Consider the following 22,990-nt stretch of genomic DNA (forward strand, 5'->3'; position numbering starts at 1 on the left):
AAAAATCACTTTCTTATTTTAATCTACTGATTTGGTTAAAATTGAACAAACCGTTTAATACAACTAAGCTCACTTATGTGGTACATAGAACAAAATTTTAAAACTATTCTTAGCAACTACATTTGAATCTATATTATATTAAGACTTACGTGTTGTTAGTTATATTAAAAGTAAAATCTTAAATGCTAGTTTAATCAAGTATAAAACCACAAACAACTAAAATGATAAATTTAAGAAATTAATTAAAAATTGAGTTGTTTTTTTTTTCTTTGTCAGCTGCAGTTGTAAAGTTATGGAGATTTTTTCATTCATAACATTATGCAATTGAGGTCAAGTAATAATACAGCAGTACATTTATGACATCTAAACCTCTATCCTTGATCATTTTTACCCAAAATTTTAAATTTATACCCTCAACCTTAACTCACCTTACCTAACTTTATAAAAACTAAATCAAAAAAAACTTACTAACAAGATTTAAAAGATAAATAAGTAAAATATTAGCTAATCAGAAGCGCCTTAAATTTGCAGCCGATGCTTTTCTATTGTTTCAAAAAAAAGTTATTTTATTTATAAAGTTTTACTTAAAAAATCATTTAACTCATTATTATGTCTGTAGTACTATAAAAACTTCGTCAGCCTACCAGGACGATTTAAGAAACTTATATATTATATAATTATTACTGTAAATTTGTTGAAATGGTAGCATTTCAAGGAATAACTTTGTAAAATGCTTATTAAGTGATGCATAAATTTATCTTGATGGTTTTTTCATCTAAGAATTTCTTAGACTTAACAGTCAGTAACACTTTTAACACAGACACACTTGGTAGGACTTTACATAAAACTCATTTTAAATGATTAACGACTAATGTATTTTGGATGCAAAACATTTTGCACTCATGAATTTTTATTACACGTAAGTACAATCTAAAAAAAATACTTTGAAAATTTTTGTTAATAAAAAAGGCAATACGACATTACAAAAAATAAATTATTTCATAAAAAAGGGTTTTAAAATAAAAAATGTTTACGTTTTATTAACTAACTAAGTGCTACATAGAAAAAATATGTTCTACAAATAAAACATGAACCTAAATGCTATAAAACATTCTAATATTTATTATTTAACTAGTAAAATTTCTCTGGCTGTTAAAGCCACCGCTGCCATACTGTTGACCACCCTGACCAAACATTTGGTTGAAAGAACCATTTCCTCTGCCAAAACCACCTCTATCACCTCCACGTCCCCGACTCCACCTGCTTCCACGATTGTTGTATCCTGCACCTCGAATTCCACGATTGTTGCTTCCCGCACCTCGATTGCCTCCTTGGCGATTGTTTCCTACACAAGCTATTGCTTATCAAACAAAAACAAAGACTTCTGTTACTTACAATTAAAGTAAATTTAAGATTTTTTTATTATACATTATCATTACATTAGTTTTATTCCTCAATTAAGTATTGACACTGGTGAAAATCGAGGAAATACTAAGAAAACTAGTAGAACAACTAACGCTACCTAAATACAGTTCCGTGATTTTTTAATTTTAATTTTTTTATATAATCAACAATATTTTTTTGTACTAAGAAGTAATCTTAGCATTATGATTTGACAGGTTGTTTTGGTACGATCGTAAAATAAACGCTCTCCAATGTATATCGTAAAATAATATTTTGTAAAATTACTGTTAATGTATGGAAGATAGAAATTAAGTTTTGAAGAATAGCATATGTAACGATTTGAAGTCCGCCGTTATTATTAATAATAACAAATTGCATCACACCTGTTTGCAACAAGGGTGTCACATTTTCTCCACGGCTCTTTTATCTTATTCTTAGTATATTATGGAAACGAGTAATTCTTGTTTATAGTTTTACGATATCAGGAAGAGTTGAGTTACCCTAGGTGACCTCAAAATTTGTAACACCACTAAATAAGATTCGGAACCGTAGGTGTAGATATCAAAGTAAGCCCGGCTCTCTATAAATGTATTCCCATGATCCTCAACTTTCCGTAAAAAAAATCAAAACAGGGAAACAGTAACTATTTCAATATTGTTAACCATGGTATAATAAAAAATTAAAAGAAGCACGTTGTTCTTTTCCTAAATTTTTACATTTCTTTTCAATTACAAACCTTGAAACTCTCCGTTTAATTTTCTACCTGCAAACTTTATCAAATCCTTTGCCTCTTGAAGGTAGTGAATACCCTCAACTTTCAATTTTAAGGTGATTAGTACATTAGTGCTGACGATTGCATAGTTTTATCTTAGTTCTTCGCAGAAATAGTTTATCGACTAAACAGTTGTGTTTTGAACTAGTTACAAATTTTCTTAGAAATCAATGGCAATTATCCATCAGAGCGTAGTTAAAGACACTATGGATCTGTTTTGCCAAGGCCTTTTTAAAATCTTTCCTGCACAACACCATACTGGTCTATGAAATTGCCTTCTATAGCTCATCTTTCTTTAAACTTTTCACACAGTATTCTTAACGCGACATTAAATAGAAATATCAAACAAAGCTTACGCGGAAAAACCTTAGGGTAAGATCAAATAAAATACCTTTTTTTTTATCAAACTTAAACGTAGGCTGTTCAGTCTAACCCAGCGTTAAAAAAGGTTAAGAAAGTAGACTTGCTGATTGTAAAAGTAATTTAGCTTTCTCTTATTATCATTTTGATAACTAATTCAGCATTATTATGTGTCACTTTGTATATAGCAGAATTATTGAGAAATATATATTCGAAATGTGTAATCAAATACCCTTTTTTAGCTAGAATTGACCAGTTTTTTAAATTCATTATTTAATCTTACTTACAAATTCAAAATACAAATAACAAAGTATTTTTTATTTTCAGTTATACATATAAGAATAGAATAAAAATTTGTTTGAATACCTCAGAGTTTATTTTACTAAAACTACACTAAGAGCGTTAATTCAAATGTAAAAATCTAGGTAACTAAGGTAAAATTAAAATAAAAAAGATGGGTTGCTGTCAAATTTGCACGAGCGTTTGCACGAGAGCACAAAACTGCACGAAGATACTTACGCACGAAGATAAAATTGCACCAAGACACTTTTGCACTAAAGGTCACTTTTGCACGAGCAGACACTTTTGCACGGGTTGATTTTTTTTTACTATCACTATTACCCCTAATCCTTACCCTCGGTCAGTAACTTATATTTTTTTTTTTTTTTAATTTTTCTTTTTTTTCTGTGTATTCCCTACTCTCGTGCAAAATTGACCCTTAGTCAAAAATTGTCTTCATGCAATTTTGTCCCCTCATGGAAATATGTTATCGTGCAAAAGTATTTTCGTGCAATTGTGTACCCTCAAGCAAATTTGTCTTCGTGCAATTTAGTCCCTCGTGCAATTTAATAACCTCGTGCGATTTTGTCTTCGTGCAATTTTCACCCGTTCCCAAAAAAAATAAATAAAGTTCATATGATCAGCTCATTTAAATTCTGAAAAAATAACAATAATTTCAACTATAAGTCCTATATTTTGGCATTTAATTAGCATCATAGTTAAAGTAAGAAAAAGAAAATAGTTAAAGATAAATCGCTTTTATCATAACTTTATGCAATCTAACAGTTTATCAACAATTTAAAGTAATAATACAATAAAAGGGTTGATCATACCAATTCAATTACCAGACCACAAGCCTTCGGTAGACTGAGACCGGTTTCGTCCTGATTAGGGCTCATCAGTCAGTCACAGCCGATAAACTTGCATAAATGCATGTTTTTTATATGTGGTTTATACATGCAAGCATGAAGCAACCGCTTTCTAAAAGTAATCAGTGACGTCAGCATTGTCTTTCGCCGTGCAACATTGTCCACTAGGCAAGACAGCTGGTACGCTCGCGTTAATTACAATCAACAAAACATCGGCGAAAGTATGCAGTGCAGAAGCCTGGACTTTTGAATGCCGTGAGCCAAGCTCTACTTTAACAACTTGCAGTCATCGTTTGTGACTGACTGATGATCGAATTGGTATGATCAACCCTTTTGTTAAACTCTTTAGCTTGGTTAACGGCATACCAAAGTCCAGGCTTCAGCTCTGCAGACTTTCGCTAATGTTTTTTATTAAATATCTAAAGGAAAAACTTAGTTACAGTAAACAGTGTTTTACTAGAGTCAATCATTTTTTTTTTTTTTTTTTAACTTAAAACAAATGAAAAAGAAATGTCTAAAAGTATTCACCTGAGTAAGGTCGTTGATTGTTTTGATTCTGACTACGATTACTTCCATTATGACTGTTTGAATAGTTACCACGACCTCTGCCTCGATCTACAAAAATGTATACTTCATTAACATTGGTGGGTGTTTCAAAATCTTTAACTTTTATTATACCTTATGTTTAGCAAGCACAAAAAAAAAGAACAAAATTTTCCAAATTTATAGCCGAAAAAGTTACCAACAAGTTTTACTTATCGTAGAAGATCTTTGTTGACTTATATTAGTGCTTAAAATTTTTTAAGCGAGTATTTAAAGTTTTGCTTGCTTTACTGCTAGTCTTTCTGTTTTTACTTGCTTACCTTATATTTCATCACTAAAAATTTTAATTAGCAGAAAGTCAACTTAAACGCAAATTTTCGTAAACCTACCTTGATAATATAAAAATAGTAGCTAACATAAATGTCCCTCCTAACAACCAACTTTTATTTTTAACTTTTCTCGGGAGAAAATATTACTTTGTTAATACCCATAATAGACCAATAGTTAATCAATTCTACTATTCGGTTAAAATATTTAACTAAATATAATTATTTTTTTTGTTCTACTAGATTAAAAAACATTTATTTTTTATTTTTTACTAAGATTAAAAAAAGTTATCATTTTACTTATTTTAAATCGTTGGAACTACATAAAAACCACATAAGTTGATTTAAAGTTGAACTGCATAAGCTTGCCAATACAAACACAACTACTAGAATTTTAAATAAAACAGTTTTGACTATACTGACCTGACTCCCTTTTCTTCCAACTTGGCATTTCAGGAGGTGGAGCGTCACCTTCGTTGCACCTTCCACCTCTATCAGGTACCTGTCAGTGATTATTTATGTTTTTCCAATTAATCATAACTATTTAAAAACATTTAACGTAGTCTGGGTGTGATACTTAAGTTATGTTGTATCAAGAAAAGTACTTATTGAATCTTGGTAAATAAAATCAAAGAGACATCGGCAAATTCTACAGAGCCTAAGTCTGGACTTTCGTATGCCGAGAGACAAGCTCAAAGTTAACATTATGTTTGATCATAACAATTTGATCGTCAGACCACAAGCCTTCGGTAGACAGAGACCCGGGTTTCGTTCTTATTGAAACTCGTCAGTCAGCCGCAACCGAAAAACTTGCAATCGTCAATCTAAATACGGTCTTTGATGTTTTACCACGAAAGTCTAGGCTTAGGCTCTGCAGACTTTCGTCGACGTTTTTTTTGATGGTATTCAATAGGTGCGTACCAGCTGGCTTGCATAGTGATCAATATATTAAACGTTGCGCGGCAAAAGACAATGCTGACGTCTCTGATCAAAACAAGCAAACGGTTGCTTCATGGTAAAACATGATAAACCGTTTGTAGATGGCAGACTACAAGTTTTTTGGGTGCGGCAGACTGACAAGTTTAAACCAGAACGTAACCTGGGTCTCAGTCTACCGAAAGGCTTATGGTCTAATAATAAAATTTGTTTAATTAAACTTTTATTGATGGATAAAAAAAGTTTATTTGGAATACCATGTACCACTAAAAATAATAACTTTTTATAACTGTCTGGCCTACGTGTTTTTTTCTATATTCTTTAACGGAACCATATTTTGTACAATTAAGCTTGTATTAAAGTAAATTATAAAATTTGGTCAAAATTTATCTTGAGACTTGATATGTTAATTTTAACTTATCGATTCATTAAAAAACGTTTTTGAATTTTTGAAAATGTTGGCAATAAGAAATACTTATTAATTGACTTTATTTGCAATTAATAAAAACTGGACTGCACTGTATGTCAATCAACAACAATAATCCATGCGACATTTTGTGACTTGGTTTCTTCCTAAATAGGACTCATCAGGCAGACATAGTCACGACAAACTGTTGTATCAGTCTAACCAAGCGGGCTTTTTATATGATAGGGAAATCATCTCAGCATAGCTTACGATAGCCGAAGTATTGCTAATAGTACAATAATTACTTCAAGTTTCAGAGTGTGTTAAAATTTTCAAGCAAAGTATACCTTTGATATTAGTATAAGAGATAATGCTAAATTATACAATGAAAAAATGGAAGGCGTCACAACAAATAATAATAAAAATAATTTCATTATTTAAATCAAATCTAAGAACCTTTTTGTCAATAAAAACTAAATACTGCTAAGCAATACAATCGCCTAAAACTGAAAATTTTAGTTTAAGTATTAAAAAAATTATAAATCTAACTTTAAATAAAACTTACTTTTTAACTCTATCAGATATACGAGAAGTTTATAACATTTAAATATAAGTAGCTATAAACAAATTAACTTTATTTGACTTTTATAATATGTTGTTTTAGAGTAAGTTTTCCAAAAGAGGGCGATAACGAGATAATAAGGGATGACTTTGGATATGAGGGGGCAATAACTAGTGAAACGGCGAAAAGTTTAATGGGTATATAACTAATTAAGGGGCAATGTCTAATATAAGAGGGCAATTATATGCTTTTAATTAGTGAGTGTGATTAATAAAAAATGGTTCGGAAAACTCTGTTTGTGAGTTTAAAAAACGTAACAAATATTAAATTATTAAATAAAAGTAACTATAAATACCACGTAGAAAAACTAAATATTAATGTCATAAAAAAATATTGAAAAGCGTTATTTACATTAACTTGAATTGTTATAAATCCCCAAAAACCATGAACTCAACCAAGCTTACAATGCATAACAGTATTAAATAATAAATGTTTAAGTGCGCTGAAAAATTATTGAAATCTCTGAAAACACTATTTTTAGTAATATAGTTTGGATTTAAAATAACTTGTAAAATAAACTAGACATTTGAAGCTTGTGTTTTTTTTTAATTAGAACTTGTTTTAGATCACTGCAACAACTAAAAAAATCTCATTAAGAAATTCTTCACATTGATTACTAAAAGGTCATCTTGAGTTTCAAGTAATCTAATAGTAAATTAAAAACACTACAAGGCTATCAAAAGACAAAATAAAAAATCGTATTTTATAAATGATTTAGTTGGCTTGGAAACGTTGGGTAATTAGAAACTTTGAAGAGTTTCACTTACCATCAAATTCATATTTAGTTTTTGAAACTGCTGTATTTGCTTATTTTATAAAATGTTGTAAAACAGATTTATCAATTATACATTATCGAAATCGCTTAACTTTTTTATTTTCTTCTTTAAAATACAACGTTCTTATTTTTTTTAAACAAATGATAATATTTAATTTGTATTTAACAGTCTGAATGAAACAATGAGAATTTTAAATTGTATAACTAACAAAAAGAGTCAAAGTAGATAGATATCATTTCTTTATGTCATCGCTTAAATGTAAATAAACTTCATTATTTATTCAAATAAAGTAAAGAAAAACTATCTTATTTGTATAAACTAGTAAAATACAAACAGAACCCAACAAAAAGCAAACTAAGCAATCATAAGAAACAATTTAACTAATTTTTGTCATCGTGAGACGGGAATTTTAACCATTGAAAAAATATATTGGATTAACTTTACGACTAATGCATTACAAATATTGTTACTATTTAACTTTATTTCAATAACTTAATAATTTTTTCAAATAAATGAGCTTTTTATACAAAAAATTAAAAAAACTATTGTTAGTACTAACCGCCCCCATTTGAACTTTGTTAATTTTACAAGAATGGCGTGTTTTTCCTGAAGCTGTTTTGTATATTTGTGACAAGTCTGCAAAATAATTTCCTTATAGAAAAAAAAGTACGAGTTTTATTTTTTTAATTCATATACCTTCTCTTGCTGCTAAGAGGTGAGCAACACTTACACTTGATTCCGAGCTCATGCATTGTCTCTTGTTTTGATAGTTTTGTGCTATTTCCTCATATTTAGTCTGTTATCAAATTGTAATAAGCAACGTTTTGTAAGATCAAAAAAGTAGAATCTGAACACAACATAAATCTACAAACAGATTTTTTTTTCATTTTACTAATAAGTACACCTTTTAATTTTAAATAATGTATATAGTGAGCTTCAGCAAAGTATAGTTTTATTTTTATTTTTCTACAAAATTAAATTTTTTCTTTTAATAACTAACTCTTTAAAACGTTATTTTTTTTTCACTAAATAAAATGTTTTTTTTTTGGTTTAGTATTTTTACCTTTTGTGTTTTATAACTTTTTTTCTTTGCGTTTTAATAAATTTAAGTATTCAAATTTAGTGAAATAAGTACTTAATTTTGTAAAATACTACAAAATTATTTTTTATTAAAAATACTTAAGTCAACAAATAGACTAAATACTTTAGCACGTTCGGACCATCCAAAGGAATCAATTGTAACATCAAGTCTTTTCAATAACATGCTTTTTCGAATGGAATACTGCTGAGTAAATACATCATTTATCGCTTTAATTTTCTTCCAGTAAACATGATCCAACTGTTTACTGACTATTGGTTTGCTAAGAACATCATCACTTTCAGCAGTTAATTTTTTTACAGCTGATCCAAGCTTAAAAAAATTTTAATTAATGCACTTCAAACTTTACTTTTGCTTACAACCCAAAAAAGCACCTTTAAAATTAACCTTTCATCAAACAATACTTATATATACAATTCCTTTTTTAACTTGAGGTATATAACTTACATATATTTGATTTAAATTTTGATAACATAAACGTTCAAAAGAAACTAAAATAAATAGGTCATTTTTTTTTTGAAGATTTTTTTGAAGTAAGAAAATAATTACAACTCTTCAATTTTGCTTGTTAAAATAATTTTAATTACTTAAAACTAAATTAACTTAACTTATATGAAAAACTAAAAATAAGCTTATCTAGCTAGTATCAAAATAGCTACATTTTTGTCTTATATATCAAAAGTCAAACAAATTTGAAGTTTTTTTTTGCAAATATTTTTTATATCAAAACTGATCATAAATTTTAATTAATACCAACTTTATTAGTTTTAATCAAAAGTCTAACAAATAAAAATATTAAACACATTTATAATTTCAATTGTATTTACAAAAATTTACGAATAACAAGAGCTGATAACAGTTTTAATGGTATAAATTTATAAGGAAAAGTTAAGTCTAGACTTAATATACCAGAGACAGTATAAGTTACTGTATTTTACAAATTATTACATTTATTCAATCGATACCAAAATAAATTCTGACTATTCATAGAAAGTTTAATTTGGTAGTTAACCAAAATGTAATGAATTGAAAATAATAAAATGATTAAATAAAAAATGTATATATAAATAAACATAAAAAGTTAGGACTCTTTTCGCAAGAGATTTAGTCTAAAATATAATATAAAACTTTGAATTTTGTAAGCTTGTTTTTTAATGAATTTATATTACTGCTGAATATTGAACTCAATTTTCAATATTTACAAAATTTATTGTGGCAAAACTCTTATTTTATACTTTTAAGCTTCTATGTTAGTTATGGAAAAGACATTTAATTTTATCCAAGTTTTCAAGAGAAGCTTAAACTACAAGATAGTTTAAATAAAGTTATTCATAATTTAAGCATATTTATTTTCTTATAAGTACACATAAACTAAGAAAGAAAACTCTAATTGAAAATTAGCTTTACGCTTTTACTTAATAAACATTAAGTTTTTTAAAAGTCATTAAAGATGAAATTTTATAGAACTCACTAACAAAAACTATTTTTTTAATTTGTCCTTGAGGTTTAAAGAAACAAATATTTTAATTTTTGATCCTTGTTTTAAAATTAATTATTAAAAAATTCATTGTTTAAAATGTTTGTGAGCAAACTATAAGAATTTATCAATACTATAAATAAATAAACAAGAACTATAAATCAGACTAAATGTAAAATGACTGTCTTCATAATGACTGTCTTTACTCAGGGTTGAAAAATAACTTTCTAGGTTTTAGTAATGTTTGAAGGTTTTTGTAAGTAGAAGTTTTTTTTTGTCAATTTTTAGTAAAATATTAAATTAGGGTAAAAAACAGTCTCAAGTACTATAAAAATAATGAAAAAATACTGTAATACTACTTTAAAAGCGTTTCATAACAAACAAAATTATTAATGATACAGAAACATTGTTTGTATCTTATCTAAATTTCGTTATTTTTCATGTGAAAATTGTTTTAAGTTTCAGGTTTTTCAAGGTTTTATGGCAAACCTGCTTATTGTAAATGTCACTTTTTGTTGGCTAAAAACAATTTTATCTGATAGTTGAACTAGCACTTGTTTACTTTAAATTATTTTATTTTGTATCCTAATAGCTATATAGATAAATTCGGTTGATTAATTCTTATTAATAAAGTAAAAACATCAAATATAAAATAAAATAAATTTTAAGTAATATACTGGTATATAAGCAATATTATTTTCATAAAATAGTAAAAATATTTATTTTGCCAACTAATAAATATCTGTATAACTAAGTTTGATCTCTAATAATTATACATTTTATTATATATTCAAGTTTTTAGCTAAACTTTCAATTGTCTTTCGAAGATAACATTTATTAACTTGTGTTTTCTGTCATATTGCTCCTGTAGTTTTTTTATAACAGTGACACTGTTTAAAAAAAACTGAATCTGCTAACCTACAGACTGGTTTGCAGTTTTTAGAAGTTAATTTGTACAACTTTTAGTCGTTTTTCTAAGTAAACGTTTCACTTTTTTTCTTTTTGATATATTAAATGCTTTCATTGAAAAACTTAACTGTTAAAGTTCAATACAAAGAAAAGTTAACATCAGTAAGGTGTTATTTTAAACTAGTGTTAGTATTTTTATTAGGAAATTATACAGACAATTGGTACCTTCTGCTCAAGGCAATTGAAATACATCTGTGTTGAGACATTTGCTGGAGGTGAGTCCATTTTTAAGCTCTGCCTTATTAAATCAAGTTCTCTAAATGATTTACATCCATCATGCACTTCCTGTATTGAAAATCTATTAGTATTAGAAATCATTTTTATATAACTTCTACAGTTATCAACTTACTTTTTGAGAAGCTTTTTTATGTATTGAGGCTGCTGAATTTGATGAAAAATGTAGCTTGGCTGCTTGCAGTTCAGACAACAGAAAAACTGTAATATAATTAACTTAAGTTTTGTCTAGTGATAACATTATTTTATAAGAGTGGACACTGGTTTTTGAAAAAATTTTCTCCAGGTTTTTAAATTTTATTCCAGGTTTTTAAATTTTATTCCAGGTTTTTCAGAATTTCTTGCAGGTTTTTCAGAATTTCTTGCAGGTTTTCAGAATTTCTATGTTTTTAAAAGTAATTTTTTTGACTTTTTTTAATAGTAAACTAATCTTAAGTAAAAAAGTTGCTTTTTAGTAAATTTTAAACTACTTAAACCACACATTATTACTATCATGTTTGTACATGGCCAAATGTTTTTGGGAAATTTAGTTTAGGTTTTCTGAATTTCTTCCAGGTTTTTAAAAGTACTTGATTTCGGTCTATTATTAGTTTAAAATTAAGTTTTAAGGTATAAGACTGTGTTTAATAGTATAAAAATTTAAAAATACTGTTAACATACTTTAAAAATGTTTTTTTGAATTTGACAATAATAAAAAAGTTTATCCATATGATAAATATTTTGTGTGGTATCAACATTTCACTTTTTAATATGTAAAAATTGCAGGTTTTTCAGTGACTTTTTAGCCAAAATTGTCAAATTCCAAGTTTTTCTAGGATTCCAGTGGCCACCCTGGAATCCTTTCTAGGAATTTAACAGTTAAAGTACAATAAATAAAATAGTAATATAAAAAAAATATTGAAATATTCGTATTGAAAAAATACCTTAATTTTATTTTTATACTTTTACTTTTGTTACAATTTATTTTTAACTATAGAAATATCTCATAATTTAGATTCACTGCCGCTAATTACATTTTAGTTTATTTTAATTGATTTTAAGAAAAATATATTATAGCAAATAATTTATTTTCAACTCACCTTCCATGCATAAAACTTAATAGAAAAAATAACAGGGTTGCCACTCTTTGAGTCAAAAATCTGTCTTAAGTGACTTTTAACTGTTTTAAGTCATTCAAAGTTTTTTCAATCCTTTTTTTTTACTTTTCAAAATTAATAAAAATCAAGTTCTTGAACAAAGTTGGTTATAAAACAACAAAGTATTGATATTAAATCAACTAAATCTCAATCAAAACCTAAAAAAAATATGTCATGAGATTATTAGAAAAAAACTTATAAATATATTGAGTTTTTTATTAGAAAATATCCTGAGCTGTCCTGATTCATCCTGAGATTTTCAAAAACTTTAAAAAGTTTAGAGTCTTCTAAGTGTGTGGAAACCCTGAAACTTTACAAAAAATATTGTTTTTTTAAACTAAGGTTTTAATATCAGTATAACAGAGATTAGAGTAATATAATACACAAACTAACATAGCAATTTACAACGATTTCCTTCATTAGACAATCTTTGACTTATATCTCCATCAGTTAAACTAGAATAAGGACACCCATACTCTTGTAAAAAGCTACTAACTTCAAAAATAAAAGCTTCATAGTTCTCCAAATCTTTAAAAACATTTTTTCTTGTATTCTAATTATTCTAAAAACTTGAATTTTTTAAATAGGGAAGAATAAATAGTTCAAATACTATATAATAAAATCTGACATGTTAAAAAAAGACTTTAAGTTTTTTTGAACCTGAAGTTTTTGTATTTTTTATAATTAAAGCATAAAAATAAAATTTACCTTTAACTACACTACAGTTTGTTTTATAAAAAACATAATGTTACCAAACTAAAACTTGCTTTTTTTATGACTTCAAAACCTACAACTAAATAGATAACAGAAAAAATATTAAAGCAAAAGTTTTTAAAAAAGTTATAAGTAATATCTTGTAAGTTAAAATCACATACTATTAATAGGATTTATGGACTCATCAAGCCCATAAAACTTTGAGAGTTGGTGTGAAATATCTGAAACTATCTTGCAATACTCCAACTTATTATTTTCAGAAATACAGTCTTCAATTGAAGTTTTAAACTCCTGATGTCCATTAATACTGAAAATAAATTATTGAGTATTGATGTTTTGTCATAAATATTTAAAAATTATTATTACCAACTATAAATTCATATTTTTAGTTTCATCCAAACTAGTCATACATTAATTATAGTTTTAGATGAGTAACAAAGTTTAGCATATACACAATACATAACAAGGTTGCTGTTATTTAAAGAAAAAATTGTTTAATAAAAACTAATTTACAAAAAATATGATAATATTACTTTTGATTTTTAAATAGTGTATATACTATTGGTCTGCTAAATAAAACTAATAGTTTGTGAATAAATTATCAATATACTAAAACTAAATTTTACTTTCTTAAAGTGTTACTCAACTAAGGGCATAAATAAGTAAGGCATGTTTTTTATCTGTTGATCTTATCTTAAAGATGTTTAACTTAGCTAATAATTGCTTTTTACCACTTTTTATAAAGAAATTTAGTTTTTGAGATATGAGAGGACTAAGTTTGAAAGTTCAATCGATCCTTATGCAGGGTTGCCAAATGTTTTTGGCAAAATTTTTCCAGGTTTTCAGAATTTCTTCCAGGTTTTTAAAATGACACGTTTTAGGGTCTTTTTAGTTTAAAATTAAGCTCAAGGTGAAAAACTGTGTTAAGTAGTATAACAACAATGAAAAGATACTGTAAAGCTACTTTAAATGTGTTTTTTAATAACGAATAAATTTGATGATGACAAAAATTTTATATATACAGTTTTAATTTTTGTGTCAAATTCAAATTTTACTACATAACATATAAAAGTTGTTTAAAATTTCAGGTTTTTTTCAAAAATTTTCAAATTCCAGGTTTTTCAGGGTTTGTGCGCATCAGGCTAAATCAGTTTTTTTGCTTGGAAATATTAGAATTTCATTTATGTCATTTAATTGGCTTGAGAACTTCTGAATTAAAAAAAATGAGAATATTTTTTATTTTTTCTGAGTAAATCTTACTAAGGTGTGAATTTATTTCTAGATATAATTTTAGTTGTTAAACGCAAAATCAGTTAAGTTTTTATAAATACTTAAAATCAATATAAATGCTTGAAACTTTTTGTCAAATTTCTAAAAGAGTTTTAAGAATCTTTATTATTTTGTTTTGAGTAGATTATATACGTCATAATTATGAATAATCATAAAAAAGAATACAGTTTAAACATTACAGTTTAATTCAACAACTTAGCTGTTTGCTTGAATTTGTTTATATCAGCTATGTTTTTCAAAGCTTAGTTGATTTAGCAATTTTAATTTCTAATTTAGAAGCCTAATGCCAAATATTTTTTTTAGTAAAACTCTAAGCAGTTTATTCATATACTTTACTGCATGTTTATTTAAAGTTATTAGAGATATTCACAAGACTAAAAGTTAGCTTTAAGATATACGTTTCTATCCATATATTCATAGTAGAACTATATTTTACAAGTTATGATTTGATAGTAATTTTTATTTTTTTTTAATATTTTAGTTTATAATAACACTTAGACAGTTTTAATTAGCAAAATGAAGCTTATTTTAAAATAAAGTTTATTGAACTACCAAAAGTATGCTCAAATATTTCGTCCTAGAACTTGGTACACAAAAAAACCTTTTGGTTATGAGTTAAAATTTATAGTTTTTTATTTGAGAAGTTCAATATAAGTGATAAAACAATGTATTTTAAATACAAGTTTATAATAAACTTATTTTTAACAGTTTATATTTTTCAGATTTAGTTAATTTACTATAATTAGTTAAGTTATAGCATTATGTCAAAGTTATGGGATTAACTTATTTCAACGATAGTTGGTTGATAAATAAAGAGTATTCTGCCTTGATAAAAAAAAGTGAATATTTTTATTTGGTAAATTTACTAATTATGACCCTCCAATACCCAAAATGACTTCTAAAGGGGATTTTTTTTACTTTGAAAAATATCAGGCTAATTTGGTTAAAATCAGGCTAAATTCACGCACAAACCCTGTGTTTTAGCAACTCTGCTTATGGAAGGGTCAGTGAAAGGGCAAAAAAAATATTCTATTAAAAATCTATGTTCTCCTACAGTTTTATGTTATCTTTCTCAAATTTTCTCAGTTTAATCTTACCTTAATAATAAATAATCCTAAAGTTGAAATTTTAAAACTTTGAGTCTTTATTTTTTCTTTTAAAAATAAACCACTATCTACTTCTGTTATCGTCAACAATAAATATTGAACTTTACCACAAGATCAACAACAATAGCTTACAAGACAACCTACGACCGGTTTCGTCCTAAATACGACTTATCAGGCAGGCAGAGTCACAAGAAACAGCTATTGAGATCAAACCAAGCAGGCGTACTTTTTGTTGTTCAATATATTATATAACTTCAAGTACAAAGTACTCAAGCTACTGTTTGTGGGTAAAGTTAAAAAAATTGACACAGCCAAACCATTAACAGCTCAATGTATTAGACAAATATTGCAAAGAACATTTCCAGAAAATTTAAGGTAATTATTACCTAAAAAATTCAGGAATAGTTTTAAATAATTTCTACATATTCAGTGTTTTAGTTGTCCTTTCCCATAAGGAAGCTTTTGTAATCTTGGACATTAACTAACTGTACACAGGGTTGCCACATGTTTCTGGCAAATTTTCCCTAGGTTTATAAAACTACACATTTTTAGGTCTATTTTTAGCTTTAAGTTAAGTTTAAGGTAAAAAACTGTGTTTAATAGTATGAAAACATGAAAAAGATACTGTAAAGCTACTTAAAATGTGTTTTTAAATAAAAAAAACTTTGACAATGACAATTTTTTTTTTCTATATGATACATTTTTTGTGTCAAATTGAAATTTTACTACTTATTTTTATTCAAAATTCCAGGTCTTTTAACCTATTTGTCAAATTCCAGGTTTTGAGGTTTTTTAGTAACGCTGTAATACATCAAAAACTAGTTTGGTTATCAAAAATATGTAAAAAGCAATTTCTAGCTTAGTTAAAACTCTACAAAACAAGACCAAGTTTAAAAAATAATAACTTTTTGTTGAGATTTCATGCATACCCTACATGATGTGTAATGCCTCTTAAAATGTCTTAATAACAAACCATATCTTTATTTATATATTTAACTTAATTTCAAGGTTTTGTATACTTTATAGAGCAATTGAGATTACATCTACAGAAACAGGTTTGTCTTAACTATCCCCAGATAAGATTTAAAATATTTTAGCTATAAATAACAATGAAACTGTAAGAAAAATTATAAACAGACCTATTTTTAAGGTTTTTAAGTAAACCCTTAGTTTGTGCTAGCATCATATTAGTGATTACTTTACTTCAAAAATGTACCAGAAAGTTATGAATGAGTAAAATAACTTCCTGAGTTGCAGAACAACAACAATTGATATAAGAAATAATTAATATTTCAATTGCAACATGATTAGTCTAAATTCCCTAAGTTAAAACTTAAAATTTTGTTATTAAATTTTTAACAAATCAATAGATCAGGGGTCACCAAACTGCGGCCCGCAGGCCAACTAGAGCGGGTGCACGACTATTCAAATTCTGACAACTCAAATTCCGACAATTCAAATTCGGACAATTCAAATTCTGACAACTCAAATTTGGACAATTCAAATTCCGACAACTCAAATTCGGACAATTAAAATTCCGACAACTCAAATTCAGACAATTCAAATTCAGACAATTCAAATTCGGACAATTCAAATTCCGATAAGTTGTCGGAATTTGAATTGTCCGAATTTGAATTGTCGGAATTTGAGTTGTCAAAATTTGAATAGTCGTGCACCCAAATTTGAGTTGTCGGAATTCGAATTGTCTGAATTTGAGTTGTCGGAATTTGAGTTGTCCAAATTTGAGTTGTCGGAATTTGAATTGTCAGAATTTGAATTCCGACAACTCAAATTTGGACAATTCAAATTCCGACAACTCAAATTCAGACAATTAAAATTCCGACAACTCAAATTCAGACAATTCAAATTCTGACAACTCAAATTTGGACAATTCAAATTCCGACAACTCCAATTCAGACAATTCGAATTCTGACAACAATTTGGGTGCACGACAATTCAAATTCTGACAACTCAAATTCCGACAATTCAATTCGGACAATTAAAATTCCGACAACTCAAATTCAGACAATTCAAATTCCGAAAACTCAAATTTGGACAATTCAAATTCCGACAACTCAAATTCGGACAATTCAAATTCCGACAACTCAAATTCGGACAATTCAAACTCCGACAACTCAAACTCGACAATTCAAATACTGACAACACAAATTCGGACAATTCGAATTCCGACAACTCAAATTTGAACAATTCAAACTACGACAACTAAAATTCGGATAATTTAAACTAAGACAACTCAAATTGGGATAATTTAAACTACGACAATTGAACTATTTAAATAAGACGACTAAAATGTACACATGTGTTACAATAAATTATGTAATGAAAATTATAAATTTTATCAAATGTTGCTTTTTAGATTTGAGATTTTAAAGTTTTTATAGAATTATTTTTTTACCTAAAAAAAATATTTAAGATTTTCTAAAAAAAATAATAAACAAACAATTAGAAATAATATTATGTAATAGAAAAAAATATCTATATAGATGTTATTTAAAAATTTTTGAATAACTTTAAACATAAAAATTAAGTAATTATAAAAAATATGTATAGTTTTTTTGTAATTAAATAAATTATCATTGTTAATATTGTTTATTGAACGATAAAAAAAGCGCTCAATAAGTTTGGTCTAAAGACCTGGGGTACAAAGGAACTTTTTGGTTATCAAGTTGTACACTATATACTTATAGAGTTTTTTACGAGCTATTACACATACTTTTTTATTACTTAAATATCTAATTCTTTAGTAATAAAACAATTAATTAAACGAAATGAAAGAAAAGCAAGCTAAAAGAATATTAACTGAACTTTTTGTTTAAAAAAGTACTTAAAGACTTGTTTAGTTAGTTACATAAGAACTAATAAGCTTATATAACTTTAAATTAATTTATAAAAGGAGACCAACAATACTAATAGCAAGCATGTGCTTATTTGAATGATAAATAACAACCTCTATAGTAAAAAGTAAAAATGTAAAACGCTGAAACACTTTAACGTTTAATTTTATCAGTATTTTGTGCTAAAAGTCTAATTTTTATTTTATTTAATAATTTTACCTGAACAGTAAAAAAAATATTTACATTTGAATAGATAAATAAACTTTTGTATAGTTCTATAATAATTTTAAAGAAGTAAATTCTACCATAACTGAACTTAACTTTTATAAATAAAAATATAAAGAAAAATACTGTAAAATTTTAGCTTTTGATAAGCAAAAGTAATAAATAAATAAAAACAATATTAATACTAACAACATTAGCATAAACAGATTAAAAAAACAATATTAAGTTTTTGTGTAGTAATATAAAGTAAATGTACTATTTGTAAAGCGTAATTCTATAATTTAATTTATTTAGATTAGATATCATTAAAACAAAAATTGGTTATTACTGTTTTATAATAAGCTAAAATTTTAAAATTATATTGAACATCATTAAAACATTACTTAACAAGAAACTGCTTAACCTCTTTTCAAATAAATATAAAATACAAATAAGAAATAAACTGATTACATATAATATTTCGATAGTCTAACTAGACTTATGCATTATAGTCAATAATAAGAAGTTGAGAACCGAGTCACGGTGACAAGACCAAGACCCGACTTCTGATTGCAAAAATTAAAACGAGTATTACAATACAGTGTTTTGATGTCTTATAGCTGAAATTGATAAAACTTTTTTACCATATCATTATTATTTTATTTTCTTATGCTAACATAATTAGATAATAAAATTTAAATAAGTATCTTTATCAACATTATAAACTGAAAATGTTTGTATTCTTTAATGATATACAACTTTATAGTCAAACTTTTCTTAAAGTAAGCATTATATTTCATAATTATTTATTTCAAAATTTAATGTTTATAAACTTTTGGGAATACGTTTTTAGTACTTTTTTATAGTGGTTATGCTTATGGTGATATCAATTTGATTTAGTTATGTAATTAAAAAGTATTGTTTCGTTATAAAACAACTATTCAAATCAGTCTAAGTCGAACAATTATTGTTTATATTAAAAAAAGCACAGTTACTTGATAACTTATTACTTTTTTATTAACACAAATTTAGGGATATTAAATTTAGTCGTTGTAAGTAATAATAGAATAGGTAATTTTTAGTTTTAAAAACATTATTATTTTTAAGTAATACGAAATATTATTGATTTTAGTGTAATGCTTTTTTTCATAAAAATTTTAAAATTCTAAAATGTCTTACGACACAATATTAATCCATAATATTTCTTTTTTTCTACGCTTCGGCTGTTAAGCCGAAGTGTTTCTTGTCGAACTATTTTGTTAGTACAATTTGTTGTAGTTTATCGCACATTTATTCATTGTAAATACAGTCTAAACTTATAGAATCGATTTCATTTTACAAGTCGTTTAAGCTTTCTAACAATCTTATAAACCTACTTCAATAAGTTGTAGATTAAGTAAAACTGCTTTGTAAAACTATTGCAATAAACAGAAGCTTAGGTTTAATCAACACTTATAACCTATTAGATAATAGTATTAGTCCAATTAATATTTTATATACTTACTTTATTGATTAACGAGATTAATCTAAAAAGTATCGTAGAACTACCTAAAGATATCATTTTATTAGCGCGTTATAGTCAGTAACCGCCAGGACCGCTTATATATAACCAAGCACGTCTCTTAGATTGGTTTAATATAAGGAAAAATATTACCTCTGATTTTAATTTAAACAAAATATAACGACAAAAATGGTGTTTTTATCACTGTACATAAAATAAAATTATATTTTCAAAATATGTTTCTTTCAAGTCAAATTTATACAGTTTTTTTATGTGTAAAACTATGATACAAAGTGTATTAAAAGTTTTGTAATGTTGACTTTAATGGGCCGGTCATTTTTACTCTGAGGGCCGGATCCGGCCCGCGGGCCGTACGTTGCCAAACCCTACTCTATAACAAAAGGAGATTAATAGCCAACATAACATCTTGAAGACTAAAAAACAAAACTTAACAAATTTCAAAACACATCGCTTAAAAACGACAAGTATGGAGGTATACAACCAAAAGTTGAAATAAAAATAAATTCTTATTGTTAAACTTTTTATAAAATATAATTTTACTTTGATTATCTTTTGTATTTATTTTTAAATTAAAATTTATTATTTAAGATAATAACAAATTAAACAATCAATGCTTTTAAAGCTTTTATAGCAAAAACTAACACGAGGTTACCTGATATAATAATAAATAAATCTTAAAACTTTATTTTATAATGTTGGTTTTGTTTATCGGAGCTTTAGTTGTCGGCATTTGAATTGTTAAAATTAAAATTATCAGGTTTGAAATGTCGGAGTTTAAGTTGCTGGAATTTGAATTGTTCGAATTTTAGTTGTCCGAATTTAGATTATCGAAATATAAATTGCCACAATTGAGTTTAAAAATTTGAAATGTTAGAGTTTGGATGGTAAGAATTCGAATTGTCGGAATTTAAGTTGTCCGAATTTGAATTGTCGTACTTTGAATTGTCCGAGTTTGAGTTGTCGTAGTTTGAATTGTCCGAGTTTGAGTTATCGGAATTTGAATTGTCCGAAATTGAGTTATCGAAATTTGAATTTTCCGAGTTTGAGTTGTCGGAATTTGAATTGTCCGAATTTAAAATGTCCGAATTTAAATTGTCCGAGTTTGAATTGTCGTAGTTTGAATTGTCGGAGTTTGAGTTGTCGGAATTTTAATTGTCGGAATTTGAGTTGTCGGAATTTGAATTGTCGTATTTGAGTTGTCGGAATTTAAATTGACGGAATTTGAGTTGTCGGAATTTGAATTGTCAGAATTTGAATAGTCATGTAACCAACTAGAGCCCGCGAACGGTAAATCTACAGCCCGCAAGCAAGTTTTTATTTTAAATAGAATGCAGCCCGAGAAAGAAAATCTGCGACCCGCGACCATGTAAATGTGGTCCGAACAAAACTATTTTCTAAGTCGATTTTTTTTGGTAAAATTATATAATTGATTATTTTTTCTTTTAATTCACTGAAAAATGTTTAAAACCCATCAAAAAATTATACTGTTTAGGCTTAAATGTGTGAGAAGGACGGATTGTCTTTTTGCAGTGTTTTTTCTTAGTTTAGATAAAAACTTCTTTTTTTTCAACAGCAACTGGTAAACTAAAAAAAGGTTTTAAAAGTACTTGGATTCAGTAAGTTATTTATGAAACACATGTTAAATAGATTAATTAAATGCGATTGTTTTCTTTTTTGTACAAAAGTCATGCCAAGTAATGAACTTAAACTAGATTTCTTTAAAACTTAGTTGTGTTGTTTAGTACGTAATTTAAACCTAAGTTTTTATAATAGAATTTTCCACTATGTATTACATTTAAGTGTACATAGAAACATTTAAAACATCATAATAAAAAGATATAAGGTAAAATTGTTCGTTTTTGATTTTGAATCGTATTAATATTTTACATATGTCTTCTGTACACTTTAAACAAATTCTTATGTGTACACTAAGGTGCTTATAAAAACGATGCAGTGACCTTTGAGTTTTTATCTATTGTTTTTAGTGGTAAGTACCACAAATACACCCTGTGTAAATTTCAGATGATTTGAAAAAAAATTCATTTTGGCGGAATTCGATTTTTTAAAATCCACCTAGATGTAAACTATATGGGACCCAAAAAATGCGACTTTTGAGTTTTTAGTTGGATTTTTCTTTTACATGTGGAAACTATCACATGAACACTTGTGTCCAATTTAAGACAACTAAGAAAAATAATTATGGTGGCAGTTTTTGATAAAAAAAAATCATTTAAATTAATAAAAGAATAAAAGTTAGACCTTGAATAAAACTGAAACAATGCTTACTGTACGTGACTAAAACTAAAACCTAAAGATTATTAAAACGTAACTAAAACTAAAACTGCAGCCCGCGAAGAATTTTAAAGTTGATATATAGCCCGCGAGCATCTATTGCCTGCCGACCCCTGCAACAGATGATAACAAATCAATAGGGTTGCATGAGAATTTGAATTCGGACAATTCAAACTTCGACAAATCAAACTCTATATAGAAACTTTAAGAGACTTTACTTTAAAAAGCAATATATACATAATATAGAAAATAAATAAGTTCTTGATATTAATAATGTCTACAAGCCATTTTTATTTTTTGAAACTTTTAAATTATTTTTGAGATTTTTATAAGCTACTAAAAGTAAATATATTTTGAAGCTTGTTATATCAATATATCAAAAAATATTTTTAAAATTACCTTTTCATAAAAAAAATGGCTCGTAATAATATTTAAGACCTACAGACCTATTTTTTTATTTTTTCATATATATTACTTTTTGAGATCTAGTATCTTGAATATTTTTTTAAGAATTTCAATAGTCGGAATTTGAATTGTCCAAACTTGTATAGTCGTGCACCCTTGTCAGCTGCAAATTCTAAACGTTTCTGATTAGCTTAAACTTTAAAAAGCTTTTTTTTCAACTTTGTCTTTTTTTTTTATTTGATTGTAATTTGTTTAATAGAGGTGAGTTAAGGGTAAGGGAAAGATTAGTAAAACTTTAATCTTTTCCCTTACCCCTAACAGAAAAAGGGCAACATCGATAAAGAAAGTGTTAAAAGTGTTAAAAATTCCCCCGCAGTATAATTAAAATTCAATA

The 22,990-nt window shown here is 26.6% G+C and overlaps 1 protein-coding gene across 1 annotated transcript; it reads right to left on the reverse strand.

The window, feature by feature from the left end:
* Nucleotides 1-898: 898 nt before the first annotated feature.
* Nucleotides 899-16,582, reverse strand: LOC145840431 (protein FAM98A-like). The gene is made up of 11 exons (XM_082947692.1): nucleotides 16,458-16,582; nucleotides 13,084-13,229; nucleotides 12,602-12,736; nucleotides 11,188-11,273; nucleotides 11,004-11,123; nucleotides 8,498-8,704; nucleotides 7,990-8,089; nucleotides 7,853-7,929; nucleotides 4,977-5,055; nucleotides 4,213-4,299; nucleotides 899-1,345 (listed from the first exon to the last, which is right to left on the reverse strand). Exons 1-11 carry the CDS (start codon nucleotides 16,502-16,504, stop codon nucleotides 1,128-1,130), a joined length of 1,302 nt encoding a protein of 433 aa, XP_082803818.1. The 5' UTR covers nucleotides 16,505-16,582; the 3' UTR covers nucleotides 899-1,127.
* Between the last annotated feature and the right edge of the window lie 6,408 nt (nucleotides 16,583-22,990).

This window comes from Thalia democratica, chromosome 7, assembly GCF_965202585.1.
Source record: "Thalia democratica chromosome 7, ktThaDemo2.hap1.1, whole genome shotgun sequence".
NCBI lineage: Eukaryota > Metazoa > Chordata > Thaliacea > Salpida > Salpidae > Thalia > Thalia democratica.

What these genes read in the sequence shown, in the direction of transcription:
- LOC145840431 (XM_082947692.1), bottom strand. Translation starts at nt 16,504, where the DNA reads ATGATGCTAGCACAAACTAAGGGTTTACTTAAAAACCTTAAAAATAG. An exon ending in CCTCTTAGCAGCAAGAGAAG is followed by an intron (nt 7,930 to 7,989) that starts GTATATGAATTA and finishes ATTATTTTGCAG; the next exon opens with ACTTGTCACAAATATACAAA. An exon ending in CAATCAACGACCTTACTCAG is followed by an intron (nt 1,346 to 4,212) that starts GTGAATACTTTT and finishes TAGCTTGTGTAG; the next exon opens with GAAACAATCGCCAAGGAGGC.